Source organism: Puntigrus tetrazona, chromosome 15, assembly GCF_018831695.1.
Source record: "Puntigrus tetrazona isolate hp1 chromosome 15, ASM1883169v1, whole genome shotgun sequence".
Lineage (NCBI taxonomy): Eukaryota > Metazoa > Chordata > Actinopteri > Cypriniformes > Cyprinidae > Puntigrus > Puntigrus tetrazona.
The window spans coordinates 12,785,782-12,812,531 of record NC_056713.1 but is presented as its reverse complement, the minus strand read 5'-3'; the positions used below and the strand labels follow the sequence as shown (position 1 = coordinate 12,812,531).

At 38.1% G+C, this 26,750-nt stretch overlaps 1 protein-coding gene across 1 annotated transcript in view; it reads left to right on the top strand.

Annotated features, from left to right (window-relative positions):
* The window catches only part of si:ch211-286b4.4 (SCO-spondin), a 30,419-nt gene extending 6,540 nt beyond the window's left edge, over window positions 1–23,879 (top strand). Inside the window, exons 15-68 of the mRNA XM_043258512.1 lie at window positions 1–77; window positions 780–935; window positions 1,206–1,322; window positions 1,708–1,869; window positions 1,952–2,170; window positions 2,266–2,433; window positions 2,507–2,641; window positions 3,007–3,222; window positions 3,964–4,142; window positions 6,753–6,855; window positions 6,937–7,095; window positions 7,192–7,354; window positions 7,498–7,601; window positions 7,680–7,859; window positions 8,042–8,248; window positions 8,354–8,533; window positions 9,412–9,603; window positions 9,700–9,849; window positions 10,103–10,206; window positions 10,283–10,485; window positions 10,917–11,137; window positions 11,798–11,944; window positions 12,018–12,182; window positions 12,506–12,657; window positions 12,739–12,907; window positions 12,990–13,098; window positions 13,654–13,793; window positions 13,928–14,053; window positions 14,225–14,404; window positions 14,668–14,892; window positions 15,008–15,134; window positions 15,298–15,497; window positions 15,580–15,792; window positions 16,309–16,454; window positions 16,539–16,666; window positions 16,907–17,054; window positions 17,165–17,297; window positions 17,960–18,109; window positions 18,178–18,304; window positions 18,382–18,593; window positions 18,676–18,838; window positions 19,417–19,496; window positions 19,584–19,744; window positions 19,833–19,923; window positions 20,002–20,156; window positions 21,043–21,109; window positions 21,191–21,328; window positions 21,505–21,825; window positions 22,297–22,400; window positions 22,470–22,576; window positions 22,657–22,736; window positions 22,829–22,863; window positions 22,957–23,088; window positions 23,201–23,879. The exon at window positions 1–77 is cut by the window's left edge and continues 49 nt beyond it. Of these exons, the coding sequence (XP_043114447.1) occupies window positions 1–77; window positions 780–935; window positions 1,206–1,322; window positions 1,708–1,869; window positions 1,952–2,170; window positions 2,266–2,433; window positions 2,507–2,641; window positions 3,007–3,222; window positions 3,964–4,142; window positions 6,753–6,855; window positions 6,937–7,095; window positions 7,192–7,354; window positions 7,498–7,601; window positions 7,680–7,859; window positions 8,042–8,248; window positions 8,354–8,533; window positions 9,412–9,603; window positions 9,700–9,849; window positions 10,103–10,206; window positions 10,283–10,485; window positions 10,917–11,137; window positions 11,798–11,944; window positions 12,018–12,182; window positions 12,506–12,657; window positions 12,739–12,907; window positions 12,990–13,098; window positions 13,654–13,793; window positions 13,928–14,053; window positions 14,225–14,404; window positions 14,668–14,892; window positions 15,008–15,134; window positions 15,298–15,497; window positions 15,580–15,792; window positions 16,309–16,454; window positions 16,539–16,666; window positions 16,907–17,054; window positions 17,165–17,297; window positions 17,960–18,109; window positions 18,178–18,304; window positions 18,382–18,593; window positions 18,676–18,838; window positions 19,417–19,496; window positions 19,584–19,744; window positions 19,833–19,923; window positions 20,002–20,156; window positions 21,043–21,109; window positions 21,191–21,328; window positions 21,505–21,825; window positions 22,297–22,400; window positions 22,470–22,576; window positions 22,657–22,736; window positions 22,829–22,863; window positions 22,957–23,088; window positions 23,201–23,452 (8,278 nt within the window). The 3' untranslated portion in view covers window positions 23,453–23,879. The remainder of the gene's footprint in view (window positions 78–779; window positions 936–1,205; window positions 1,323–1,707; window positions 1,870–1,951; window positions 2,171–2,265; window positions 2,434–2,506; window positions 2,642–3,006; window positions 3,223–3,963; window positions 4,143–6,752; window positions 6,856–6,936; window positions 7,096–7,191; window positions 7,355–7,497; window positions 7,602–7,679; window positions 7,860–8,041; window positions 8,249–8,353; window positions 8,534–9,411; window positions 9,604–9,699; window positions 9,850–10,102; window positions 10,207–10,282; window positions 10,486–10,916; window positions 11,138–11,797; window positions 11,945–12,017; window positions 12,183–12,505; window positions 12,658–12,738; window positions 12,908–12,989; window positions 13,099–13,653; window positions 13,794–13,927; window positions 14,054–14,224; window positions 14,405–14,667; window positions 14,893–15,007; window positions 15,135–15,297; window positions 15,498–15,579; window positions 15,793–16,308; window positions 16,455–16,538; window positions 16,667–16,906; window positions 17,055–17,164; window positions 17,298–17,959; window positions 18,110–18,177; window positions 18,305–18,381; window positions 18,594–18,675; window positions 18,839–19,416; window positions 19,497–19,583; window positions 19,745–19,832; window positions 19,924–20,001; window positions 20,157–21,042; window positions 21,110–21,190; window positions 21,329–21,504; window positions 21,826–22,296; window positions 22,401–22,469; window positions 22,577–22,656; window positions 22,737–22,828; window positions 22,864–22,956; window positions 23,089–23,200) is intronic.
* The last annotated feature ends 2,871 nt before the right edge of the window (window positions 23,880–26,750 follow it).

The window sequence follows — 26,750 nt, the reverse complement described above, 5'->3', positions numbered from 1 at the left end:
TCAGTTTATTGGCGATGTGTGTCCTGCAGGGCACTACTGTCCAATTGGCAGCGCACGACCAGAACCCTGCCCGCCAGGTAGAGATTAAAACAAAGGTTTAACCCAAAGACATTTAGCAGAATGAAGAATACTATATAATCATAAAGTGATGATGGGTTTTCGAGCTCAAACCAGCCAATAATAAACTAGATTTGGGTCTGTTCTTCACATAAAGCTATCAAATAACATCAGAGAATTTGGAAAATAACACACAAGTAGTACAGTATGTACTAGTATTATTGTGGGTTTTTATTTGTCTTTTTAGGAGCTTTAACATACTCTACTCTTCTAAACTTTGAGATCAATTTTAAGAAATTTATAATTTTATTCAGCAATGATGCATTAAAGTGATGAAAAAATTGATCAACGATGAAAACAATACTGGAAAATGATCAATTAAATAAATTAAATTTTTAATATATTAAAAACCAAATATAATATTTTAAATTGAAATTGAAATAATATTTTACAATATTGCTTTCTTTTTCACTTTTTTTTTTTTTTTTTTTTTTTAAATAAGTGCAGCATTGATGAAACAACCAAGATTTACTTTAGCATCTTTCACGATTACTTTTTCAATATTTTGCTAATTTCTAAATATTTTGACGAGACAAACTCCAGTTTGATTTATAAAAGTATAACTACCATTTGTTCGCACAGCGTCTGGTTAGTAAAAATAATCTTGTGTCTTTTTCTCATTGCTGTTTAAGCAAATGATCTCTAATTGTTCTGTGTATCAGGCTCCTTCCTGGGCCAGCGTGGTGCTGTATCTGAGACAGACTGTCATCCATGTACCCCTGGATTCTACTGTCCAGACTGGGGTCAGAGTTCTGCAGAGCTCCTCTGTCCTGAAGGCAGCTTCTGTCCGGCAGGTTCTATAACCGGACATCAACCCGGTAAGATGTAATACTGACGAGGCAGAAATCCACATTGTCCTCTGGGCATTAAACTGGGGTACTGGATGTACAGAGCACTGAGCGGGTTTCATAAATAGAGAGAGACGGTGTCTACTTCGTCCTGTCATTTATCTTCATGACTAACCACAGCATCTCTACAGGGTTGCCCTAGTGCTGTCTGAATTATTTAGTACTGTTACCATGAAATGTCTAGACATTGTCTATTTATATATATTGCCAGTCTCTTACCTTTATGATTTGTCTGTTCAGACCGTCAGTGTCCGTCTGGTCACGCGTGTCCGTATGGCAGTGTCCGGCCTGCCATCTGTTTGCCTGGTACTTATCAGCCTCTGCCATCCCAGCCTTCCTGCAAACCATGCCCACCAGGTAAATATTAAACGGCTGAGTCTCGCAAAGCCTGCTTAGGAATGTCTTGACATTTTACTTCTAATATTACCGTTATTTTTAGTAATTCTTTAGTATTTTTTTTATTCATCTAATGCAGGACATTTTAACATTACAAGTATTTCATACAAGGCATTTTAAAACTAAAATACACTAATGAAATTTTTGTTAATGTTTAATGACATTGACATTATTTTCAGGACAATTGTTTTATATTGTCATTTATTTTCAATTACGATTTTCATTAACACATTATAGTAATTCAGTGATTATGTTAATAATTAAAATGAGCATATTTCTACTTTTTATGAATTGTAATGGTTTTAATTATTAAACAAGTGAATGTTACTATGCCTTTTCTTACTAGGTTTTTACTGTTTGGAGGGTTGCACCACTCCGCTTCCCTGCCCTGCGGGCACTGCAAGTATGATTGAGGGTTTGCAATCTCAACTGGATTGCTCTCTATGTCCTCCTGGATTCTACTGTAACACCAGCGCACTAATCAGCCCCACCGGACCCTGCTCTGCAGGTCAATGCTATAGAAATTTACATTAGAGCCTGTTCTGCTGGTGTATATCTTAATTTTACATCTCATGCTCCCTCCATAAAAGGCCATTTCTGTTCATCTGGAGCCACAGAGCCTGCCCCAGTCTCTCAGATGTATGGGGATATATGTCCAGCAGGACATTACTGCCCCGAACAGAGCAGTGCTCCGTTACCCTGTCCTGCCGGTTTCATTCTCCAGGACAAAGGAGCCACTTCTTCTAATGACTGCTTCCCTTGCCCTCCAAGCAGATACTGCATAGCACCAGGCTCCTCTCAGCCCTCAGGTTGGCAGATCATAAATGTTACACTGTAAACCACAAAATAATTCAGCTGAATGATGATGAGAAGTGATACCTATGTTATACTTGCCCCTGTACAGGATTTTGCGCTCCAGGTCACTATTGTATCAGCAGCGCAGATAGCGCAGCACCTCAGGCCTCAAATGCTCAGAAGGCCTGTTTTTGTGACCTCGTACCTTCATCCCATCTCCAAATGTATGATCTTTGCTTTCTGAAGCACAACATAACCTGCTCAATTCACATTTCAGGTAGGACTCTTGATATGGTAGTAATTATATGGTAACGGATGAGCCTGTTAAAACTGACTGACACTTTTTCAAGGAGGTGGTGCTGGAGTCTGGACCGATCTGGATCCCAGACCTCTATTAGATTTAACCGAGTCTGAGGGTTATTCAGAATCACCTCTACAAATCACAGAAACATGCACTGGCTTCAAAGGAGACCTATGTCCTAAAGGTATACAATGCACACTGGTATATTTGAATTGAAAGTATGTCATTAAAAGGGTTGGACACACAAAATAGCAATAATTTACTCATATTCATCCCTTAATAGAGTTAGGGTTACTCACTGGCATATAATTTTAGAATTGCACCCATATACACCCAAATACACCCATATTCTGAATGTATGCCATTATTTACTAAAAACCTTTAAAGTGTACCTAGTGCATCGACTATTTTTTTTTTTACGTTGATGATTTGTTCATAAATCAGACATCTCTATTTCAAAGTTTCAATATGGTGAACTATTCTTCTAAATCTGTAGAAATTATGATTATTATGTACTGATTGCTAAAGTTCAGCCAATCTTCTCTGCAGGGTCTTATTGCCCAGTGGGTTCATCTCTTCCTCAGCCCTGTGATTCAGGCTCTTATTGTAATCAGACTGGCCTGCACACTCCTGCAGGCCTCTGTTTTGCTGGATTCTTCTGCCCCACCGGCTCCTCAAATCCCAGTGCTATGCTTTGTCCTCCTGGACACTACTGTCCCCGGGGCACACCGCTGCCTCTGCCCTGTCCACCTGGCAAAATAAGCAGTAAGTAAACTACTTGCTACTTAAGGCTAAAAGGACAAAGCATTAATAACTGATAATTAAATTAATTTGCAATAATTTTCATTCATGATTATAGCGTAAAAGATAAATGTTCATATTTCATTTATTTTAGAAAATAAATAGATCTTGGTTATTATTAGTAAAACTTTAATTTATCTATAGTATCTACCAGCATTTCTTAGTTACTTTTTAGTTATATACTAGAAGTTATATACTAGATTTTATCACAAGTTAAAGCAACTTGAACAGCAACCAACAGCGAAGTAATCCACTATGATTTTCCAGCCTGCTATCAAACATGAAAAAATTATTTCATATCCTTAGTTTACTTAGTAGAGCTGCGTTTGTAGTTGTGTGAGAAATTTGTGTCAAATGTAGCAATTAAAATGTGACTTTGTGAAACGGGCTGTCCTAATTTGTTGTTTTAGTAGCATGTTAATAATGCTAGAAAGCATATGCACTTATAAATGTAATTATTTTTATAATTTAAAATGTATTTTCCTATTTATCTTGAGTGAGGCTACAGTCCCTAATGCCCCCTCACCCCACCCCCCTGGCGCCGGCCCTGTTCCTGCATTGCTATCTTTATTACCTATTAATATTTTATTTGCCATTAAGCAGTTAAAATGCTGTGGCTGAATGCTTATCAATAGATTTCTTGGTTACTTAATTGTTTGAATTTTTCCGGAAACTTTATGGTTCCACTGTTTTAATATTCACTAGGCTCTGCCGGGGGATCCATTGCAGACGATTGCCTTAAATGTCCACCAGGATATTTCTGTGAGCTAAGTGGCCTGACCGAGCCCTCTGGTCTGTGTTCTGACGGCTATTACTGCCCTGGAGGACAGAACACATCCAGACCACCAGAGAATGTGTGTGGTGCAGGCCACTTCTGTGAAAGTGTAAGTAGAAATCTCTGCACATTTCTCAAATAAACATTTGTTGATTTTTCAAACATGTTTGAAAAAATGAAACAGTTACGTCATTATGTATTTTCTTTCCCCACCCCGTTTCACAAAACTCAATTAACAGAAATTGGAAAAATAATAAATAAATAACTAAAACCAAAAAATAATTATACGTATAAATACTTACTATACAAAATAGCAGGATACATTGAAATACTTAAAGATAAGTATTCACAAAAAAAATATTTCTCTGTAGATATATAAGCCAGTATATTAAAGCCATGTGGCCGTTCAGAAACTTTAGTCCTTTAATCAAAGCCATTCCATGTTCTGGCAATCCAAAAATAGGTTGTTATATTCAAGTTAAAGGCTATTCTAGTGTTTTGAATACAAGTGAAAAGTATTTTTTCAACATTTGGCAGAATCAAAACATATTTCACTTTTGCACTGATCACATCTGTCATCAACGTAAATTTGGTGTAATATGTTTGACGAAATATCTTAAATTGATGAAGGCATGCAGGTGGCAGGTGGTTGATCCATTTACTCTTTTTAGAACATCATCCCATATTTCAACAATTATTACAGAGTCAAAATATTTGGTCAATTTTTCTCAAATTTTTTTTTACATTTTAAGTATTGCTTTCATTATAGAACTATATTATATAATGCAAAAATCTGGCCTTTAGGAGGTACAAAAAAAGTTTTTAGCAAATTTTATCAATTAGTGAGGTAGATGGTAGGTTAGGAATGATGGAACTTTGAGATTGGATAAATAACAGAACAGGTCAGACTGTGCCAGAAACTAGCAAAAGTGTTGCGATCAATACAAAAATCGCTACATTTAGCCAATCCAATACTCTTTGTACACATGTGTAGTCTATTTTACCAGCGGGGGATAGAGGGTTGTCACTCAGGGGGCTTAACAAGGAGAAGTCATTCAGTTTATGTGCATGTCTAAGACCATATTTTAATTGCTGAACTTACGACTGGGTTTGAGGTATACTGATAAGAGAAGAAGGGTAGTTTTTTTCAATTTTCAATTGGGTTTAAATATAAAGAATGTTCTATACCCATCCCATCAATGCCTATAGATTTAAGCATTATTGAAAGTGGCTCTAGCGCCAATTCAAAAAGAAAGGAACTGAAAGGGCATTCTTGCCTCTTAATATTGGGAAAAAATTGTGATCATATTTTGTTTGTTATAACATAGACTGTAGGGGTAGAATAAAGCAACAGAATCCAATTTACATATTTTGGGTCAAAGCTAAACCTTTTTAATATTAAAAATAAATAGCCCCACGCAACAAATGCATCCAGGGAAACCACAACCTCTGGGGTTTCCCTGGATGCAGGAGACTACAGTACTCTCAGGAGCTTCGGCAGATTGGTATATAAGTAAGGACCTTTGACAAATCCTGTCTGATCCGCAGAAATTATTTCTGGTATGAGAGAATCAATTCTGAAAGCTAGAATTTTGGCACGTATTTTAACAACAATGGAATTGGTCTATAAGAACTACACATGGACGGTTCTTTTTTCCTTGTTTTTACATAAGTGTTTTAAATGCTTCTGTAAGAGTTTGAGGTAATTCTAAAGAATTTATAAAATAGAACATTTTCAATAGGATTGGAGCTATTTTCGAGACAAAGGCTTTAGAATACAAATTAGAGTAATATTCTTTGAATGTGTCATTAATTTCCTTGGGGTCCATTGTTAGTTGTTGTAATCTCTTCCAATCTGTGGAATTAGTCTAGAAGCTGGCTGACATTTTATCTGCTAGTATCGGTTTGCTTTTTCCCCATGTTCAAAAAAATCCCTTTTAGACCATAACAAGCACTGTTGAATCCTTTCAATTGAAAGGCGATCGTATTGCACTTTGAGTTCCACTCTCTTTTTAAATAAATCTTCTGAACAAGTTAATGACATGTGGCTATCTGTATTTGCTTTGGAATCAAGGAGTTGCCGTAACTTTTTTGTTTAGAAGATATGATTTCACCTCTGATGACTGCTTTAAATGTTTTCCATAAAGTCAGTGGTGATACCACTTCAAATGTATTTGCAACCAACGCCTCACTTTGTAGTCTCCCGGTGTGGTGTTGGTTACTGGAGAGAGTAAATCATAAATCTAAAAGTGATCTGATATTATAATGGCAGAGTATTGAGTTTTTTCCAGGGAAGGAAGTAGTGTTTTAATCAATAAAGAAATAATCTATTCTAGAGTAAGAAAAATGAATGAGAGAAATAGGAAACTTCATATAATATGTACAAAACATATACATATACACATATGACTATTATTAAAGAATCTATATTATTAAAAGTCAAAGAAGTTATATGCCAGGTAGGTAGTGAACAAGGCACCAGGCTAATATTTGAACCATTTCATTATTTAATAAAAAGTTATATAATTTTGCCCTTTACAATGGATTTCTTAAATATTTACATTTTACATGACGGAAATGTATATTTTTGAATATGAGTCAAATTTAAAATTATAAAATGTCACTTTTAATGCATTTAAATCTCTTAATATGCTAAAATGGAATATATAAATGACAGTGACCTTTATAAAACATATTAATATTGTTATTACTCTAACAGGGCAGCGCCATAGAGAGGCTGTGTTTTCCAGGAAGTTTCCAGCCCAGTCTAGGCCAGCACAAATGTGAGGTGTGCCCTGCCCGCTTTTTCTGTCCTGAAAATGGTATGCATGATATTTCAACAAATTAATGCTTGAAATATCTGTTCTTTATGCCTCAACATAAGAATGTTTTTCTTGTCCTAGGTATGACGCACCCACTCCCATGTCAGCCTGGATTTTATTGTCCGGTTGGGGCATCTAATCAGCATCCATGTCCTCCAGGGAGTTATGGGAACCTGTCTGGATTGGCTGAGTCTTCTGAATGCTCTCAATGTGACCCTGGGACCTATTGTATGGGGTCAGGTATGACGCATGAACAATGATTATATTTTCCCCTGAGAGAACATGCTAATCCTGCTTGGTCTGATATGTGGAGCTGATATTAGTTTGTCTGTCCAGGAAATGTGTCACCAACTGGCTCATGCAGTGCTGGATTCTTGTGTTTTGGAGGAGCCATCATTCCCTCCCCAAATGATAATGAGACTGGAATACCATGCCCAACTGGGTCTTACTGTCCAGCTGGGAGTTTTTCAGCAATACCCTGTGTCATGGGAACATTTAGGTGTGGCACATTACAATACGAAACAACTGAAAATATATTAAAATCCTTTATATTAAAAGCAACAAAAAGGGAAAAAAACTGCATTGCATTATATTTTGAAAAAAGTAACAAAATTCAAAAATAAAAATGTTATTGTTTTGCAGTAATCAGCGTCAATTGTCAGACGTAAGTCAATGCCAGAACTGCACACCAGGGTTTTATTGCTCAGAGCCAGGCTTGACCACAGTCACTGGACCCTGCTTGCCAGGTTTGAATATCATTTACAGCCGACATTCACAGGACTACTTGAAGATGAATATTTATACGGCACATCCTATTCCTACAGGGTTTTACTGCAGTGAGGGATCTCCGACTTCAGCTCCCGTGTCAGCCGTCTATGGTGATATTTGTCCTCCAGGTCACTATTGTGAAATTGGTAGTGCTGTGCCAACTCCCTGTCCAGTGGGCAGCCGGAGCCCTGATAGTGGGGGAAAGGGCACAGATGACTGCATGCCTTGCTCTGGAGGTACTGTGATACTCCATTTTAGAGATATACTGACTGCTCCTTTGACTTTATAGGGTGCCATTGATTTTATAAGGCTCTACTAAAGTGAAATTTACTTCATTTACCATTTCTAGGAAGAGGTCAAATGCAAAATCGATTCTACCCATGGGTCTTTTTATGTATTGTTGCTTGTTTGATCGCAGGTCAGTTTCAGGATCAGAAGGGACAGAGTGAGTGTAAACCCTGTCCTCCAGGTTTCCATTGCATCAACCTCACAAGAGGTTTTATGGGGGTCAGCACTCCTTTGGTCTGTCCTGAAGGTTTTTACTGCCCCAATGAGACTCAGTCTGGAAACCCAGTTCCATGTCCCAAAGGCACATACAGTGATTCTCTTGGCCTCATTTCAGCAGGTGATTTATTCTGTTCTGTATTGCAATAACAGAGCAAGTGAACATGATTAAACGCATTTTTCTGTTTATATCATTCTTAATGGGTCTGTTTTTGTACAAATGCAGAGCAGTGCTTGGTATGTCCTACGGGCCATTTCTGTGGTTCAGATGGACTCTCTGAGCCATCGGGGCCTTGTGCCCCTGGATTCCTCTGTTTTGTGCAGGCCACAGTTCCCAACCCCACTGACAACAGCACTGGCACTTTGTGTCCACCGGGGGTGTACTGCCTTCTGGGAACAAGAGCAGGTGCTTATTTAAGTATTATTTATATAATAATATTATACTATTCATTTTGAATAACCTTATTTACCATATTTTGTTATGTGGTTTTGTCATTTTTTATTAGTTTTTGTTGCTTTTAAATATATATCTTTAGCTTCCATTAACATTTTAGATATTAATTAACCCCAAAAAAGGCTCTCAGACAACCCAAGGAGTTCAGAATAGCTACACATTATAGGAACTTTTTACTGAATAACTATCATTATTACATCATATGATCAGATCATTATTTAATGAATTTATCATATAAATATAATTTATCTCAAAGACAAAAATGTTCTGCATACACTTTTCCTCTCATTTTCACAGATAAGGGGAGTCTGCATAATGTTTTTCCTTTTCTTCTCACCCTGATCTGATTTGAAAACAATAATTAATTTCATTCTTTCTTGTCTCTGTAATGAAAAATTTGTCTTGCGCAGTCAAGAGAGCCAATTAACTTTACAAAGTTACACACACTCACACACACACACACGCACACACACACACACACACACACACACACACACACACACACACACACACACACACACACACACACACACACACTCACTCACACAATCCACAATATTAATATTCCACTTGCATATTCACACACAATAACCGCACATTTCTTACAAACTATTTTTTTTATATTCTAGATTATATTTTTTCAATAAGCATTTTTTTTTTTAAAGAAAATGGCTAGCTTTTTTTTTTATTATTTTTGGAAAAGGACAGTTCGCAGTACCCTAGAAACCATTAAATACTGCTAAAGCATTGATATTATGGCAGAATTTGTAGTTGTATGATGCAACTATGAGTCATGTTCTATTATTGTCTAATTCTATTGTACCGTGTAGGTGAATGTTCTGCGGGCTACTACTGTGACTGGGGCTCCAGCAGTCCGGAGCAGAGTCTCTGTCCTGCCGGTTTCTATTGCCCCACAGGCACACACAAGCCCCTGGCTTGCACTGCAGGCACTTACAGCTCCGTCATGGGCAACAGCCACCGAGAAAACTGTGAGCCATGTCCATTAGGCTACTACTGTCAGGGTGCGTTATTTATTCTGTTTACAAGAAAATTAGTTTAAAACCATCTTTGTGCTCCTATAAATTTATTACAATAGATCCTATTGCATTACAACGCAGGGGAAGCAGTAGCAGAGCCTCTTCCATGTCCACCGGGGCATTTCTGCCCCACAGGCACATCACAGGGCACTCAGTTCCCCTGCCCTCCAGGAACAGTGCAGCCACAGTCTGGGACAGCCAGTATAGATACATGTCTACAATGTCCTGCAGGTCAGACTGAAAATACATGACAACAAAAAATACCTAAATCAAACATTTGTGGGTCAGTAATATTTTTTGACAGATATTCCACTTGAAAAATACAGCAAACATTTCCATTTCACAAATACTTCTCTTTATAATTCATCAAAGAATACTGAGAAACGTCTTGCAGTTTCTACTAAAATATTAAGCATCTAGAAATATGAATCATTTCTGTCTATGTTGCTGATAAATGTCTAATTCATGTAATTTGTCTGTCTAGGCATGTTTTGTGCTCGTCATGGTCTTTCAGAGCCTACAGGGCGCTGCCAGGATGGATTTCACTGCCCTTCGGGTGCCACAAGCCCCAACGGCACTGGAAATGTGGTATATATCATCAGTTCTGTTTCTTAAAAAAGACATTCACAAAGGGTTAAACTCATTAACAGTGTGTGATTTGCAGATTGAATCTACAGGCAACAGCATGTGCCCGCCTGGCCATTATTGCCCAACTGGTATCGGCTCTCCTCTCCCATGCCCCGCAGGAACATTCTCCAGCTCCCCAGGGTTGAGTGGGGCAGAGCAGTGTCAACCGTGTCCTCCTGGGTACTTCTGTGAGAAAACTGCAATGGTCCATCCATCAGAAGCAGCTCTCTGTGATTCTGGGTAATTATATCTATGCTTTTCAGTAGCAAAAGACAGTAATCTGACAACGGTACACCCACATCCACTTGAGTTGATCCAACCTGGTGCACTCGTGCATTGCTAATGGATCTTCATTGCTAATGGATTTCAGATGTTCAAGATTTATTGTCCATTACTGAGTAGTGCTGAAACTATTATTGATATTCTCCATTACTGAGGTGTTAAGTAAATTGCAAATGAGACAGGAAAGATAACTTATTAAAACAAGTCTGTGGATCCAGTTTCTACCCATTTGTGGCTGGGTTGGAAAATAGATACAGTTGTGTGGCAGTAAAGTCCATTGGCTCGTTGCGGAGATTTTTTCAACAGGAATCTAAAAACTGATGTATGCTCATAAAGCTATTATTTTCTTTTGAAAAATAGTTTATGACAGCTTTATTTCTCCCTCACAGATATGTGTGTATCAATGGAAGTCGTAGTGCTCGACCGGTAGATGGACTGCAGGGTTATATTTGTCCAAGTGGACACAGTTGTCCCATTGGTACTACATTGGAAGTGCCTTGTGAGCCTGGCACATACAGCAATGCTCCTGGTGCCGCCCACTGTCTCTCATGCCCAGCTGGCACTATGTGTCCTTCCCCTGCCACACAGGATCCATCCCCATGTCCCATTGGTGAGTCTATCCCTGTGCTGAGATTATTATGATGGCTCATGAGAAATTACATTTTTATATTCCGCTGCAAATCCTCAGATAATGCAATTTAAAAGTTTGCAGTCAGTAAGATTTATTTTATTGTTTTGAAAAATATCTCTAATTTTTTTAAATAATATATCATTTTTTTATACAAATGCTATATAATAATATATATTTTTTAAATGTAAAAATATTTTAAAAGCTGAATTTTCAGCAGCCATTACAAGTGATATGATCCTTTAGAAATCATTCTTATATGCTGATTTGCTGCTAAAGAAACATTTCTTCCTAACAGTTGTGCCGCAGTTGTATGTATTTTTCTGCAACCTGTGATTGAAATTTCTACATAATAGAAAGCTGAAAAAGTCTACACCAGATACTTAAGACTGGTTTTGTGGTCCAGGGTCACATTTGACCACATTCATGAATAGAATGTTTAAAAAATATATTAATAAATATTATTAATTGATATTAATTGATAAATATTCTGTGGTGTTTAAGGAATTTTACAGTGTGTGTCATTTCTAAATAAAAGTATTAATTTGTAAAAAAAAAAATTACTGACTCCAAACCTTTGAACAATAGTGCATATACGATGACGTTTTTTAACAATCTGGCATGTTTCCTGTGTTGCGTCAGGTCATTTTTGCCCTGTTGGCACTGCTGCAGCTGTACCCTGTCCTGTGGGAACGCTGGGACAGGTTAGCAGGGCTCAGTCGGAGGCTGCTTGTGTGCTCTGCCCTACCGGCCTCTACTGCAGTTCACCTGGAACATCACAACCACAGGGTCTGATATCATCCCACACACTGGTTTTGGTCTGTTTCCGTATCATATGGACTAATTGTTGTTTTATTTGTAGGCCAGTGCCAGCAGGGTTATTTCTGCCAAGGAGGGTCTCCAAATCCTGCACCTCTCAATACAACGGGCTACCTCAGGAATGGTCCCTGTCCGCAGGGTCACTTTTGCCCTTCTGGAACCCTAATGCCTCTGCCTTGCCCAGCAGGCAGCATTCGCAACCTTACCGGTGTGTACAGACCCACACATTTATATTAATACAATATATTTAATGTTTAAAGCCTTTAAGCAAAAATATAAAAGCGGTTCAAAAGGGCAGTTATTATATGCATCCAAAAACCACAAGATGAGCATTTAAATGCATATGAATAATTTACCAGGGATAGCACATAAAAGAAAATGAGCTGTCAAAAAAATAGTGTGGCTTAAAGCACACTATCACATGCCCTTTCCATATTCTCTGGAACCTTTTGCTCATCAATATTTTATCATTTACCTTCTTTATTTACTAACATACAGTGTTTTGTGTTCATAATATTGATCTGCCCACAGGGGGTTACTCCATAGAAAGTTGTCTTCCCTGCCCAGCAGGGCATTACTGTGCTAGCGAGGGTCTGGATGCTCCAACTGGACCCTGTGCTGCAGGCTTTTACTGCCCTGTAGATTTCTCCTCCACCACCCCGCATGCCTTCCTCTGCCCCAAGGTCAGTTCTGCCTCCCTCACACCCTTCTATTTCTTTTTAATCTGTGCCTAGCAACCTGACTGACAGGTTTTGCTCTCTCAGGGTCATTACTGTCCCTTGGGCTCACCCCTGGCCTTGCCCTGTCCCACGGGACAGTACCAGCCGAATCCAGGCTCGGATAACTGCATCCCCTGCCGTCCAGGCTATTACTGTGAGGAGGCAATTATTGGAGACCCCCGGCATTGCCCACCACACTCCTACTGCCCTGCAGGTAATGCATGCTGCTGTAACTCTCTATTGTGTCTGAGGTATTATTAGTACACACACATTTCTGATTCTGCTTGTGATTGCAGCAACAATGGTTCCTCAGCCTTGTCCCAACGGCACATACACCCCACCTGAGGTCGGGGGTCTGCAGGAGGAAAGAGAGTGTTTGCCGTGTCCACCAGGAAAGTTCTGCAAGTATGTTTTCAGATCTTATAGAGTGTTTCTGCAACCATGGACACTTATGACCCTGTAGACTTTTACAGAAAAAACTTCAACTTTACTCACTCTCTGGTATTTTATAATTTATTTATTTAATGTTTTTATACTCAGAGGCTGCATTTATTTGGTACAGTAAAAATGACATATTTATTGCAATTTAAAATAGTTTTCAGCATCATTACTCCAATATTCAGTATCACAGAAATCATCTAGTATGCTTAGTATCATTACAAGTTTATATTGTAACCATTTTTATTAGAATGTTTTGTAACATAATACTTAAAATAAAAATTTGAGTATTAATAATAAAATTTTGAGTTCAAAACAACAGCATTTCTTTGAAACATATTTTTTATATCATTATGCATACATTTCACATTACTTTTGATCAAATTTATATGGCCTTGCTCACTAAAACAGTAACTCAATGAATGGCAGTGATCCTAAAGTTTGCAGTGTACATGCATCAAATTTTTTTCTGAAAATAATGACAATTGAGTTATTGTGTTTTTGTCTCTGATTATACCTCAGGGCTGGCCAGGTAAAAGGCCTGTGCGCAGCTGGATTCCTGTGCATCTCTGGCAGTTCAGAGTTCACCCCTCAGGCCGCTTTTCTGCTTAACAGAGACCAGTGTGAGTGGGGAGCACAGTGTGCTGGACTGTGTCCTGCTGGTACGTTATTCATCTTCCTATAAACCTTTCCATGAATCCAGAGAACAGAGCCTTGATACATCTGTTTTATTTGATCCAAATATCAAAAGATGTTCACACTGTCACAGAGTGTGTTTACTTCTGTTTTTGGACAGGCTTTTATTGCCCTGAAGGCACAGAGGAACCTTTATCTTGTCCTGCCAACACTATAAGAAAAACCCCTGGAGCAAGTACAATACATGACTGTCTGCCTTGTCCTCCAAGACACTGGTGCCAAGAGGGTACGTCGATCTCTATACTGGAATTTACATATGCTATGTGTAAATATGTCCAATTGTACTTCAAATTACTAAAAGAGATGGCCATATAGTTGTGTATGCTTAGTGTTAGTAGCTTATTACATTCAACTGAATGAAAAATGAAACATTATTTTGCTTGCTGTCTTCTTACAGGTGATCCCATCCCACACATGTGTCCGCCAGGCTATTACTGTGATGGCATAGCTGATTATGAGTCTGAGGGGCGGCCAGGGCCTAGAGAATGCCCCTCCTTTACATACAGGCCCACGTCTGGGGCAGGAAGCAAAGGAGACTGTCTTACCTGCCCTCCTGGCACTTTTTGTAACTCTACAGGTCTGACATATAACGCTATTTAGATGCCATGTAGATTTATGTACATCAAAAATGATGGTGAATCCTTGGTGAGAGACACAAAAACATTTAAAAATCCTTCTGGCCCCAAAATGTTGAACAGTAGCATCTCTTATATGACGTACTATACATAATCATGTATAGTACTTGCACTTATGCTATATTTATGTTCAAATGATATTATGTAATTTCTGTCGTTGTGTTCCTATCATCAGCAAACTTTGTTATTCTAACCCTCTCCCTAGGGCTCACTGATTTCTCAAGCTTCCTTTGTCCACCGGGTCATTGGTGCAGTGGGACAGGTTTCCCCGTGCAGTGTCCTGCAGGCACCATGAGGGCACAATCAGGGGCAGCTGCTGTCAGTCAGTGTGAGCCTTGCCCTCCTGGTACCTACTGCCCAGACCCTCGCACCACGGGCCAGCCTAATACAGCAGGCATCCCGTGTAGAGCTTCTTACGAATGTCCTGCAGGTAGGTGTGATTTCTACATGACTGATATTTAAAAATGCACTAAAACGTGTATAAACGGCATAATAAAGTGTAATAATAAATAATAAAGTGTGTAATAAAGTGATCCATCGTACAGGCTCAGTCACAGAGACCCCTTGCAGAGCTGGTTCATACTGTAGACCTCAGACAGGAGATCCTACACCATGTCCTGCAGGATACTACTGTCCCGAAGCATCTCACACCTACAGCTCACCACAGCAAGTGTAAGCACAGAATAGACAATACTGTATATTGCAATGAGACATTTTTTGATATTGGATATTAATTGTGATATTTGTTTTCTATATTATCACCTTTCCTATCACTGACTTATATTAGTTTAAACATAAATATGATTAAGAGAAAATTATTTATTTGTTTTTGCAGATGCACTTTTCCACACTACTGCCCAGCCAACAGCTCTGCCGTGCTGTCCTGTCCGGACGGCTGGATGCCGCTGAACACCAGCGGGTTGAGGAAGTCTCAGGAGAGCAGCTGTGTGCTTTGTGGGGCCGGTACCTATCGGCCCAGTAGCTCCCCTCACCTTCAGTGCCTCCTTTGCCCTCCAGGACATCACTGCCCTCCGGGTCAGTTCTGAAGACCTCCCATAATACAAACAATAGCAGCGCTGATTGATTATGCTTACTAATTGAATGATCTGTTTACTAGGCTCACACCATTATGGTGATCAACCATGTCCAGTCGGATACTTTTGTCCACAGGGCAGCTCCGATCCACTTCCCTGCCCGCCTGGCTCATATGGAAACCGCACTAGTGCTGAATCACTTGAGGGATGTCACAAATGCCCACCAGGGACCTTCAATCACTTGCACGCCCAGAGAGCCTGTTTCCCCTGTGGGAGTTCGTCCACCTCAGATGCGGGTCAGAGTGTGTTTTAGGACACTGTCTTTATCTTTAGGGGTTATTTACGAATAAGAATGCAAAATGCAGGCCGTGCTGAGTAATAACAGATTAGAAGACAGATTTACCAAACAGGGCAAATTAGTGTTAGAGCACGATGGGAAAGAAACATTCTGTGGGTGATTTACTGACAATGCACACATTAAATAACAGACCTAGCTATATCGCTTTCATCATGACCAGCTCTACCAATTTACCAACAGCAGCACAAATGAACGCCTTTAATGCCAAAAGATGGTTTGCACAGGTAAATCTGTCGCTATATTTCTTCTAGATTACACAATCAGATTCCAAAAAATTAAATTAATATTTAATTAATATTTTTCACTACTACAGTACTACAACTATTTTCATTGAGTACATGATTTGTAAAAATTGAGTACATTCATTTCATTGAGTACAACGATTTGTAAAAATTGTATACTCTTAAAAAGCAAACCAGAGAATGTCATTTATCTATTTTGTTTCTTTTTATAGGGGCGTCCTCTTGTACCTGCATAGGCAAAAACCGTGCGTTCCAGCACTCAGATGGGTCGTGCTTGTGTAAGGCCGGTTTTGTCTTTTACAATGAATTGGACTTCAAAAGCTCCATCGCAGACAGTGAACTGGACTGTCAGCCAGAGGTGAGATGTGTGCACTGAAAAAAAGCTGTGTTTCTTAAGTATAGTTGTGTGCTTAGACAGTAAGGAGCTCTTTATTCCGTGTAGGTGAAGAAGCGCTGTGGGGCAGGTCAAGTGAGACTGGCCTCTACTCTGGAATGTGTTTTCCCATCCTCCTACTCCTGTAACGTCACATGTGGACCTCAGGGTGGGACACTGGATGTCGGCATGGGCATGTAAGTTTGCTGTTTCAGTAAGGAGGGATTGTATTATAATGTTAACACTTTACAGTAAGGTTTTAGGTATCATTAACTTACACTAACATTTACAATGTTTATGTTGATGTTTATACAACATACAGTGACATTCAAAAGTTTGGTGTAAATCTTTCTTTTTTGCCCTTGCACATGACCAAAAGTGACAGTAAAGACACTAGTAAAGACATGGCTAATGACGTCTGTGTGGTTTTTCTGCAGTTGTCACTGCGATAGGTACGTGTCAGCGGAAGAGCTGTGTAACTCCTCATGCGTGTCCACACTCCCGGTGCTCTCTGCCAGACTGGATACAGATGGACAGCTGCTGCTGAGAATCAAAGCCACAGATGAAAGCAAAACCTGGAGCAGAGTGAGAACTGGGCCTGCTGAAAAAGACTATGCATTGTTAATGTATTAGTTATTATACTGTGCTTATTGATCTGAACTCTTACAAAATATAACTGTTTTATTTTCTCTCAGAATATGATGAATGTACTAGGACCTGATGTTCATGTCAAGAACATTGGAAGGATACACTTTGTCCAGTTTGCTCCTGAGGGAGTGTTTGGTTGGATTTTAAAAGACCCCGCGCTCATTGATTCTTTAGTAAGAGGTAAGCTGCCAGTGTTTATATGACCTCCAGATTCAAATATTTTTCATCAAAATAGTCCATAGCATAAAACTTTAACATGAAATCTTATTGACCCGAAACTTTTAAACAGTAGTTTATATTACCATTTACTACATTTGAATAAATTGACAATGCATTCTGATCAAACATAAACATTTACAATGAACAAAAATACATTTATAAATTAACAAACCCATTACTAATTATTGGAAGTTTATTTGTACATGATACATAATGCACTAATTAATGCAATAAGCTGAATTTTATTGTAAAATAGTGCAGTGCCAGTTATACATTTTTTACTACACAGCCCTCTGTATTAATTTATTTTGATCGATCTGTACATATTTGATTATTGTGACAGATTTTCTATTCTTTATATTTTTTCTATTCTGTGCTAGTTCTATGCTGCTGTATCCTCAAGATGTCAAAATTTTAGATCAATATTTCACATTTATTTATTAGCTTTGAAAAAATAAGCAGAATCATTAAAAAAAACCTTCAAGATGGTACAAGAACACCTTGTCTGGGTTTATTGTGTGCCAATAACTATATATTATGTCTTCAGTAAAACATTAAAACTTACAGTATTTCCTTTCAAAAAATATTTCCTATCTAAAAATAAATTATTATTATCATCTCAGAACCAATTGAAATTCTGGAGAGAGATTTCAGGAGAAAACGGCATGCTGATGAGATTGAGGTTTCTGAACCTCTTCCAAGGATCCCAAATCCCATCGCTTGTCTGTCTCCAAATGATATGCTCATCTTTCAGCTCACCATCAACCACACAGGTATGGCTTCATCTAATAATAAAAGATACGTACTGGTATGCATGTTTCATGTCAATCCGTGAATTTAGACCGCCACTACAGTCACTTCCCAGTTTACCAGAAGGACCACCTGTTCAGCAGTAACCCTGGCTGGGATTTTGGGGCATTTAGACGTCTGCAGAATCTTGTCAAACACACGCAGCTAAATTCCAGCAGGTAAGACTAGAACGGTATATCACATGTAGATTTCAACACAGATTGATTAGTTGATCCGCATTGATGTATCTTTGTAGATTTGCGCATGTGTTCATGGAGCCGGGAAAGTATGTGTTCCTGGATAACGCAGTGCCGGACTGGGGTCTGATCGTGGTCGTGAGCGAACAGGGCTCCGAGTGCAGCCCCACAACGGCTGCGTTCCAGCCGACAACCCCTGCACAGCTTGTGAGACACGGGATTGTTAAACAACACAGCTTAAACCTGCTTCCAGACTGGGGGATCATCACAGGTTGGGTGCTTTTGAAATAGAAAGTAGCATTATTCTTGCTAACAGGAATACTTTACATGCTGTGCTCGGCGTTTCTCCGTAGGGATCTTGTCTCTGTTGGTGTTGCTGATAATAGTGTTGACGGCCTCTGCTCTTGTCTTGAGGCCTAATCGGTCCAACCTCATCGCTCAAGGGAGGCCAAAGCCCAAATGGCGCAGTTTGGGTGAACCCAGTGTTCCTATTGAATATGTTTATAATACAGAAAGGTAAGTCAGCTGCTTATGTTATGAGTATCAGATAATGGCAGCAGTATTGTCAAAATGAGAAACAAGTGTGTACAATGAAATATACACTATGCTCACCAAGTATGAATGTTTGATTTAAAACAAAATACTATAAAATCAGTAATATTCTGAAATTTTGCTGCAGTTTTTATGCTCACCTAGGATGCATTTGTTTGATCAAAAATACAGTAAAATCAGTAATACTGTAAAATATTCTTACAATTTAAACTGAACATTTTGTATTATAATACATTTATTATAATGTACTTAATTCATTTTGGTGATGATAAAGCTTCAATTTTAGCATCATTACTACATTCTTTGGTGTCACATGTTCCTTCAGGAACCATTCTAATATTCTGATTTTGTCATTTCTTACTATAAACATTGAAAAGTTTAATATCTTAAATTTTAATATCTTCTTGAAACTCGTTACATTAATAGATTATCAATAGCATATCCATTTTTATATTGTACATTATTATATTGTGATGCCTAAATTCACTCCACTTCTCAGTCAATAGCACATGGTGCAGTTTTGAGTGTGTTTTGTGTTGCAGTGTGTATGGCTCTGAGCAACTAGGTCTGAGAGGGGTGGGAGAGGGAGCAGAATCAGAGGAACCTGCTGTTTGTAAAGGAGGTAACTGACAATCATCTGAAATGCCTGATAACAGATAAACATACAAAAACTCTTCTGAATTCGGTCAAATCCCATATTGATGTGAAGGTTTCAGAACTACACTAATGGAGTTGGAGGAGTTTAATGTGAAAACACTGTATGACAAGTTAGAGGATCAGAATTTACATCTGGCATCCCAGCTGGCAAAGCACCGCAAAGACACACAGGAGTTTTACAGGAACATGTGCCAGCAAATTGATGCCTTGAGGGTAAGACAGAAACAGAAATGATTCAAAAGTGGAAATAAAAATGATAACATGATCAATCTCGGTGACTAATCAGTTTACTCGTCTTTAGGACACATTAGAAAATATGGAACCCTCAAAACTAAACCAGCTGAAAAAAATACTGGACAATGAAGTTCCTATGAAAAGAGAAACTGCTCATGGTGAGACAGGTTTGCTACTGCTCGAGCCTTACATAATTATATACAGTCACAGGTCTGTGAAAGCATTTGTGTTTGCAGCAGAGCCGTGGATGGGGCTGATGGAGGCCGTGCTGAGATCTTTGGAGGGAGTGCTGTGTAGGATGAATGGGGAGGTCTGGCAGCAACAGGACAGCACAGCAACAAACAGCCACAGAGACACTCGAGAGAGTGAACTTCACACCGGAGACACTCAGGTTACTTCTTTCAGTCCATTAAAACAACACAGAGCCACAGTGGATTACCAATGAATGCACACAATAGCGATATTAAAAGAATAATTTTAGCAAAAAAAAAAAAAAAACATTTTGTGTATGTCATTGTTTAAATGTGAGGCTTATTTCAAAATGGTTCTTTTATCATTTTATGATCAAATCATATAATAATAAAAGTGGTCCATTGGTGTAACATTTGTTATTTTTTAACAGTGAAATGTAAATATTACATGAAAACACTTTAAAGTAAGGTTTTGTTTGTTAACATGAATTAACTGCATTAGTTAACATGAGCAATAATTATATAGCATTTATTAAATGTTAGTTAATATTAAGTTACTTACTAAATACGGAATACGAAACTTACTAAAAAATTCATTTCACTTTGTTAACATTTGGTTAATGTACTGTGAAATGACATAAATATGAACATTTGTATTAACTAACATTGAAAACGTAAATGTCATAAAAAACACATTGTTCATTGATAGTTCATGTTAGTCGATTCATTAAGTTGAAGCTGAAGTAGCAGCAGTAATTACCAAAACTAAACAAAAATCTCAATCCGATAAAAAATAACAAAAAACGTATAACAAAATCAATAAAGCTAAAATAAAAAAAAGAAAACTACAATAGTATATAAATAATACTAAAATAACACTGCTTTTTCAACACTTCACTTTTCAATGAATCGGTTCGAACACAACCAATCTGAAACGATTTATTTTACTCAAATCTCCCACAGAATTGAATACAGTTTTACGGATTTTGTGTTCCACAAGGGAATAAAAATCAAACCTGTTTGAGTGAGTGCACAATGACATTTTGGCTGCACTATCCCATTAAGTATTTCTGTATCATTTTACAGTTTTCTCCTGCAGACATGTCAGAGTTTAAAGTGGGTGCAGATGCAGAGGCAGCTTCCTCGGATCCAGGTTCGACCTTGATAAGCGCCGGTTTGCGGTCTTTGACCCAGGGCTCCTGCTGTGCTCACAGTGCATGCTCTCATCTGTCAGGTCAACAGCAGAGCACCATCCCCTGCGTGAGTGAAGAGGAACTGGCCAAGTTCGTGTCTCTGACGCCTCTGTCCAAAACGCTGCAGGAAATAAAGGACTCCCTCCAGACTCTCGCCTGCACGCCCGAGACAGAGGACGGTCGGTGCTCGTTTGTGCTTTTGAATTCGGAAATGGGCTTTTAATGAATGATGTTGATGTATAAAAATATAATATAATATTATTTATTTATCTATTGTTTACATTTTGTGTGTCATGTAAGGTCTTCTCGTCGTTGTTTTGTAATGACCTACATCTGTTTTCTTCTTCTTCTTCAGTGATTATCAGCCCAGCAGAGGGTGAACCGTCGCACCTGATCCCTGTTGCCCTTGACAGCCTTTCCCCACAGCATTTCGCTGTCTTTCTGTTTGGCTGCAATGTTGTCCGTTTACTGAGCAGAGCTTGTTCCTTCCCCTCTGTCATGCTGCTATTGGCCAGGACCGTGCCAGTCTCTCGCTGTGACAATCTGCTGGCCTACTGCCATAAAGACTTTTATTACGACACAGCCAATCAAATTCTGTATATCCTAGAGAAGAAGCTTCAAAACGCTGGCCAGTTCATCTCCATTCTCTTACACTCAATGGCCTATATAACCTCAGGTAAGAAAGATCGCTTTAGTTATCGCTTAATAGTCTGCTTTATTTTACTTTTATTTGACAAGGCACTTAAAGACAAAACTAGTTTTGAGAGAAATATCTTATGATCAAATTCGCTTTTATTCGATCAACGATACAGGAAAACAGTACTATTTAGAAATATTATCACAACTGAAAGGGATTTGAAGTTTATTTTCTCTTTGAAGTATTACAAGCTGTTAAATAGTATTCATTTAGTACATTAATAAAGTATTCATTTATTTAAAACTTACTGACTTTTTAAACAGTGTACAATATATAAATAGATACTAATACACAAAATAAGACAATTAAAACATAAAAAATAATACATCCCAAATGCTTGTTTTTAGTCCTATGAAGCTTTGATATAGATATGTGTCATCTTTCAGTAACATCTTCAAAGTTCTCCAAACATAAAAAGCATTCAAATTTTGGGATTGCTATTTTTTACAGGCTCAAAATCTCTCGAATTCATAAAAGCCTTCCACTTGGCCATTTCAACATTAAGCATGCAGTTGTTTCATCACTCTTTCACTGAGGACCAGAGGAAAGCAAAGGTAAGGCTCGTGTTCGAAATATACATGAAATCCAAGAAGAGCTATAACAGACTTTCGCTCACATGTTAGACAGATGAGGAAAACACACCAGAGGCCTTTGGAACATTAGTAGAGGACTTCTTCAGTGTAAAAATACCTACTGAAACCCATTTCACTGAGCACCTGCTGGCAGAGAGGTTAGTATCCTATCTAAGGCTGTTTTTTCACATTAAGAATATATTAAAACATTAAAAACATTCACTTTAATCGATTTTAGACTTCAAGTATATAAATACTTCAAGTTGGAGCAGCTCCTCCAAGAACTAAAACCAACTCTAAAAGACAGACATGGAGATGGTGAGAGATTTTGAGAGCGATTTTTAACATAAAACATTCTTAGCCTTGCAAACACCTGAACACTGGTACAATTGTGGGTCTTTTGTGCACAGGACGAAAGCAAACTGTCCTAAAGACTCAAGTCCCAGTGAGTGAAAGCACTTTACGCATGTTTTATTTATTCTGAAGAGTGAACGTCTATGGAAATATCTCCTCTTTTTTTAATCTACCCATGCTTCAGGTGCTGTGTATGGGAAGAGAAATGAACAGACTTGATGAAGTTTACCAGCAGCTCTCCTCTGAACTCCACAGGGCAACACATATACGCAGCTCACCGGAGAAGAAGGAGCCCAGGTTTGACAAAACGCTTCAGGTAACAGCCAGTCTGACTCACCCCATGGAGACTGCATTTGCAAGAGGGCCATACGAATTTAAATTGTGTAATGTATTTCTCTGTATGCCTCTGACGCTCCTTGTGCTTTCAGGAGCAGCAGGTGATGCTGGAGCTGCAGAAGTGTACGGTGGATCAGAGACTGAAGGAGATGAGAGACAGACTTTATAAACTGAGCTCGAGTCCTAATGAAAACAGAAGAGCTCAGGAAGACAGCCAGACGCCCAGCAAACGCAAACCAGACAGCAGAGGAGCAGAGAAACAGATCACAGCGGTGGGACAGTCCAGCAACAAGAAGCAGAGCAAGCGTATGGACAAAGATGAGGAAAAGAGTGTGACCTTGTGAGGAATACTGTTTGAAAATGGTGATTATTCTAAAATGTTACAGTCATTTTAGCCATTTATAATGATTGTGAAACGTGTGTGGCACATTCACAGCCAGTCAGAAGATGTTCAATGTTAACGTACATTCATAATGAACAGGGCAGGACTAAACAAAATGTCCTTTCAGTTGACATTTGTAGAGGTTATAGACAATTTAGTCACAACCCCAAAATTGTATTTTTTTCTGGTATATTTTTCATTTTCATTTATATGTATGCGTGTATTTACGCTACTGTTTAAACTTTTAGGGTTGGCAAGATTTTTAAAGGCTGCATTTATTCCTATTATTATTAATTTGGAAAACAGTTGGTGCTGCTTAATATTTTTGTGAAAACCGAGATTCTTGAATGAACATACAGTTCAGGAGAAATGACCTAATCATCATAAAAGTGTTGTTTCTTATGTGTCGATACAAGAACCAGGGAAAATGACACTAATTAAACATGCTATGCACTTCTCAGCAGTAATATATGTGGCATGTTTTATCTGGGCTTCATCCTCCAGTGCCTTTCCAGTCAATAATCTAACAGTTCATGCTCGCTCATGCTCAGAGCCGGGCCAAACTCTTTTCCTCTGGGGGAACAGACTGTGAACAGATTGGGAGGGAGACGGGAGATGGAGCTGTCATCAGACGCTATCGGTGTTACAACTCTCTGTCCTTGAGCTGATACGCTCAAGAAAGTTCCATTGGCTGTGTGCCGTCTGCCTTTATCACTTTAGATTAAACAGCGTACCCACGCGGCATCCAGGGCAGCCTTAACACTTAACATACCAGTCAGGCTCAGTCAACTGCTGCTGAAGTCGATGCAGTGTTTGCATGGCCCTTACACAGAATAATACTCCCACATTCAGACTTTTTGTGGATGTTTAGACTTTTTTTTTGTAGACATGCCATTCATTTTTAATACTCCTGATAATAATAATAATTATAATTTATTAATTGATTTTAATTAATTTAATTATTAGCACTACAACAAATATTAATAACAGCTACAACTACACTAATAGATTAACCACAACTAAATTATAATAACAAAAATACAAATAATTTTGAACTTTCTTTGAGTGCAAATTACCACTAGTGACTATTTTGCTTTTTTTTTTTATGTACTTCAGGTTCAGTATAGTTTATTACATTATAAGTTACATCATAAGTTTGAGTATGCATTCGAAAGTTCAATTACAAATGGATATTTTAAGACTTTGATTTAAGATTCATTTTAAGATTCTCAAAATTGCTTATTTTATTTATATCTTAATATTTTAGTTTGTAAACAATTTAATTTAATTCAATTTATTACTACAACTAAATCAATAATAATAACAAACAATCACTATTATTGTTGTTGTTGTGTACAACAACTATGTAGTAACACGCTTGACAAAAGGGAATCTACAAAAAAGTTGACTTCAATGCTTTAAAGCATCAACACACACGACAATACAACATCAAGGACTGACAAACTCAATTGGGCAGACAAGACTATTAATACACACAGTCACAATTAAGGGGAACTGAAACAGGTGAATACACACATGGGGACGAATTAACTAATCAACCTAAACTAGAACAGGAAGACGACCAAATAAGGAAAATCAGGACGACAAGGCACAACATTAAACATGACACAAACCTAACATCATTATCCATGCAACTAAAATAAATAACAGCAACACCAATAATAATGATAACAATGGACATTATTTTTGTTGTTTTTAATAAAAATTATACAAATAATTTTTACTACAGTGACAACAACAACAATAAAATAATAATAATAATAATTTTTATTTGTAGATATCAATCTGTTGGGAGTTTACTTGTTGAGCAACAAATATGTTAGCTACTCGGCAAGCACTGTATTCCCTTTAAGAAATGCAAATGCTTTTGCTTTGGTTTGTTGAGTGTTTGTTTAATATACATTATTTATGAACAGGTTGTATTTCATGCTGTATTTCTGGAGGAGGTAGCTGTGATCGTGCCTGTTTCTGTCCTGGCTCTCTTGATTACAAACGGACAGCTGCAATACCTGAGAGGACCCCACTTGAGTAATAAACTCATAGTCAGAAATCTAGTCTACAGTCCAGTGTCAATTATTACAGAGACCACCGTTTTATTTGCAAAAATATTGCCCTCTGTTATAAGACTGGAGATCCAATGGTATGTCCATTAAGGAAGCATCCTCTAGTAAGTGTTGTCATTTATGTTTTATGGCATAAAGTGTTTTAAATGGAAAGGGTGTGCATTTGTAGATCTTATAGAAACATCTGTTGATAATGCCTCTTAGTAAAGAGCTAAGTAACAAACTATAGGATTTAATTTCTTAGAATCAGCTTTGGATAACATTTCCTACTGAAATACATTAGACAAAGTAAATAAATTCATAGAACAGAGTGCCATAAGATTCACTTGTCTGTATTAACATTATCGTAAACCTAAAAATGCTCTCTTGAAATGCATTTCTTCATTTTTCATGGTTTACACCGGTTAATGCAGGGCCAGAGATCATTTGGAGGAGAGATTTCATTTGAAAGGTTTGTAATGTAGCACATAATACCAGACTTCCTTTAGTGCTAGACAGGCATTTCTGCTTTCGAGTCCAGTGATGTGTAAAAATGGCTTGCGTAATCTCGCTTCTGGTTGTTATTCAGTGATAACGACGTGAACTCCATGCAGTATGTAGAAAGTCTCCTTTTTTATTCTTTTTTTCAAAAGACCATGAAATGGAAAACATTGCCACACATAACAGGAATGATGGTCCAGTGAAACTTCAAATAGATCTAAAATAATACAAAACAAGAGTTCGGTCTGTCCAGTTTTCTGAAGAAAGAAGCAGACCTGATGGTGCTGTTAAATAATGTCTGTGGGGTGGTTTTGAGCCACCGGTCAGGAAAGGATTTATGAGGTGAGATTGATGGGAGGAGGTCAGAAGAGAGATTTTGGAGGTTTGTATGGAGAGGCAGTTCAGCAGTAGGTGTTTAAAAAGCTGGAGTGTTTCCTCATGGGAGATGGAGTAGGATGAGGCTGTAGGATGTGGCAAGTGTTCCCTGATGGAAAGAATTTACAATACGCCAGGTTTGGATTGTGATTAAATTTAAACTTCAAAGCATAAATCCGGTGAGGATGTAGTTTTTGTCAGTAGAAAGTAAAAAAAAAAAGAATCAGTTTCTTTTATTAAAGAACACATCTCTTTAGTAAGAGGCCTGGAATAGCACGGTCAGAGTGACACACTCTTCGTCACCTGTAGAAACCTGCTCTA